Consider the following 3,280-nt stretch of genomic DNA (forward strand, 5'->3'; position numbering starts at 1 on the left):
CATTACATGCTACTAACACATATTTAGCAGTTTTAATTTTTAAATTGTCTATACCAATTTATGCTGGGCAATTAGCAGAATTTTCTATCATTACATGCTACTAACACATATTTAGCAGTTTTAATTTTTAAATTGTCTATACCAATTTATGCTGGGCAATTAGCAGAATTTTCTAATTTAATATTTGTGAAGTTTATTAATTTATTATTTTCAACCAATTGATTGTTTTCACGGGACTTGGGTAGTTTGAATAATTGAAAATTATTATCGGAAACACTAACTTTTATTATTTGATTATTTTCATGAGTCATGACAGTAATTGATTAAACTGTACAACTTTGATATAACTGAAAATAATGAGAAATCATAATGACAGTATGTATAGTAACCAGGAGCCTACAGTGGAATCAGTTATAATTGTAAACACTAATTTTGATTAGTTTATTATTTTGTGACATTATTCAGTTTAATTGTAATTTCAGTTAATTTACGTGGTTTTGATTGAGTTAGGCTTATCACTTTATATGTAATGAAATAACAGGTTTTATCACTCCTCTATTCCAATACTTGAAATCAGCGTTATCAAGTAATATTTACCAATTGATTTATATTTTTTGGGAAAGTTACTTGTTTCTCCATGTTTTCAATGAAGGTTTTGTTTCACTATATGCTTAACATATTGATTATCATTAGAATTTATTGATAATTTTTTTGATTAGTTTGTTTTTTCCTGTTTATTTATTTTTATTTTCTTACAATTATTTGGTAATCACGAATATTTTTATCTTCCAGCATGTCAGACCTTTAAAGATTGTGATTCTTGTTCTTCTGCATTCATTGGGTTTGACTGTTCTTGGTGTGAGGCTGCAGGAAGATGTTCAGATGGTGTGGACAGACATCGCCAAGTTTGGATAACCAAAGGCTGTGAAAACAAAGTAATGAAATATTTTAAGAGTGAAATGGTGAAGAAATTGTTGTGTTGTGATTACAATGAATTATATCTGTAAGAACACAATAGAAGTATTGTAGTTTTAAACACTGCCCTTTTTATTGGGTCTCTTGGGAAGGTTTCCGAGAAGATGAGTAATAGTATTTCATCTTCACCATGTCCACCGCTGATGATGGTTTGCTTTATGAGCAAAAGGTGTTCATACCATAACAGTTGTTGTTGTAACAGATGGCTTATATAAATAGTGTTCCAACCACTACTGTGTTTGTTGTGTCTGATAAACCCTGGTATTGAGCAAAACACATTGTCAGAAATGGATATGGCAGACCGATGTGGTTTAAAGGGACTAAGTAAAGAGTGAAGTGTGTATAAAAAAATATAATTTAACTACTAAAAAGTTTCTATACATAGCTAAGCTTTTAACGAGAGGAGGTATCAATTATTGAAAGAAAAAAAATGGATGGTGATGGTGGCTATTTGGTAGGATTTATCGATTTTAAACTATTAAAGAATCATTCCAACAAATTATATCAGGGTTAGCTGATAAATATTGTCATGAGATATACATACCAATTATATCAGGGTTAACTAATAAATATTATCATGAGATATACATACCAATTATATCAGGGTTAACTAATAAATATTATCATGAGATATACATACCAATTATATCAGAGTTAACTAATAAATATTATCATAAGATATACATACCAATTATATCAGGGTTAACTGATAAATATTATCATGTAATATACATACCAATTATATCAGCATTAACTAATAAATATTATCATGAGATATACATACCAATTATATCAGAGTTAACTAATAAATATTATCATAAGATATACATACCAATTATATCAGGGTTAACTGATAAATATTATCATGTAATATACATACCAATTATATCAGGGTTAACAAATAAATATTATCATGTAATATACATACCAATTATATCAGGGTTAACAAAAATATTATTATGAGATATACATACCAATTATATCAGAGTTAAATAATAAATATTATCATGAGATATACATACCAATTATATCAGGGTTAACTAATAAATATTATCATGAGATACACTTGCCAACCAATTATATCAGGGTTAACTGATATATATTATCATGAGATATACATATCAATTATATCAGGGTTAACTGATAGATATTATCAGGAGATAAACATGCCAACCAATTATATCAGGGTTAACTAATAAATATTATTATGAGATATACATACCAATTATATCAGGGTTAACTAATAAATATTATCATGAGATAAACATGTCAACCAATTATATCAGGGTTAACTAATAAATATTATCATGAGATATACATACCAATTATATCAGGGTTAACTAATAAATATTATCATGAGATAAACATGCCAACCAATTATATCAGGGTTAACTAATAGATATTATCATGAGATACACTTACCAACGAATTATATCTGTGTTAACTGATAAATATTATCATAAAACGTCCAAAGAACATTTTTGGGATTCAGAAGTGTAAAAAATCTTAATCATAATCAGAACATATTCCTTTCTGAAACCTTATTGTTAGACTATTAACACAGTTCTTTAACTTCTGGATTAATTATTTATACACATATCTCTCTAAGTTTTTGTTATGTGTCAGCTGTTCTTCCCACACACTGTACACGCTATGGTTGGGTTTGCGACACAGATTTATACCATTTTCCATGTCTCACGCCATGACTTCCAATTCTTCAGGATCTGATAAATAACTGTTTCCTTTTACATTTAAAAATGGAGAGGAGAATTTCTGATGAAAAAATTTATTTAGGTTTTTTTGTTTGTACTTCTAGGAAACCAGTGAGTGTCCAAAACCAACAGATACCGTTCCTTTCATCCCATTCTTCGTACCTCCAGGAGTCTTGACAACAAAAGTAGCAAATAAAGTGTCTGGTAATATTCTAATAATACATCTTTAACTTGTATGTGTTTTCTTAATTTACTTTCATAGCCCAATCAAGATTTCGTCTCAGGGTTGCTGATTTTAATGATTTCTCATTGAGGAAAAAGTTTAAGATTTGCCAACTTTTGGCTTAAAAACCTCTATTTTATGTGAAAATCAGTGACTTTAACAAATGTACTCTTCTTTCTTGTGAACTGGGTGGTCTTTGTTTCTAAAACTTCTTATCCTGAAGAAACTTTTCACAACATTCACTATGATTGTGTTAAAGATTTACTAAGCCTCATCTTAAGGAAGTTGTTCATTGTAACCAGTTGGCATATCTTGGTTATTAACCAGTTTAAGTTTTTGTTCACACTCGCATGTTTCAGAAATATCCCAT

The 3,280-nt window shown here is 28.8% G+C and overlaps 1 protein-coding gene across 1 annotated transcript in view; it reads left to right on the plus strand.

Moving 5' to 3' along the window:
- Nucleotides 1-2,917, plus strand: part of LOC106476323 (plexin domain-containing protein 2-like) — a gene marked incomplete at its 5' end in the record, with an annotated part of 18,219 nt that extends 15,302 nt beyond the window's left edge. Inside the window, 2 exons of the mRNA XM_013936984.2 lie at nt 793-935; nt 2,792-2,917. Of these exons, the coding sequence (XP_013792438.2) occupies nt 793-935; nt 2,792-2,917 (269 nt within the window). The remainder of the gene's footprint in view (nt 1-792; nt 936-2,791) is intronic.
- Between the last annotated feature and the right edge of the window lie 363 nt (nt 2,918-3,280).

This window comes from Limulus polyphemus, unplaced genomic scaffold (assembly GCF_000517525.1).
Source record: "Limulus polyphemus unplaced genomic scaffold, Limulus_polyphemus-2.1.2 Scaffold10292, whole genome shotgun sequence".
In the NCBI taxonomy this organism is placed as follows: Eukaryota; Metazoa; Arthropoda; class Merostomata; order Xiphosura; family Limulidae; genus Limulus; species Limulus polyphemus.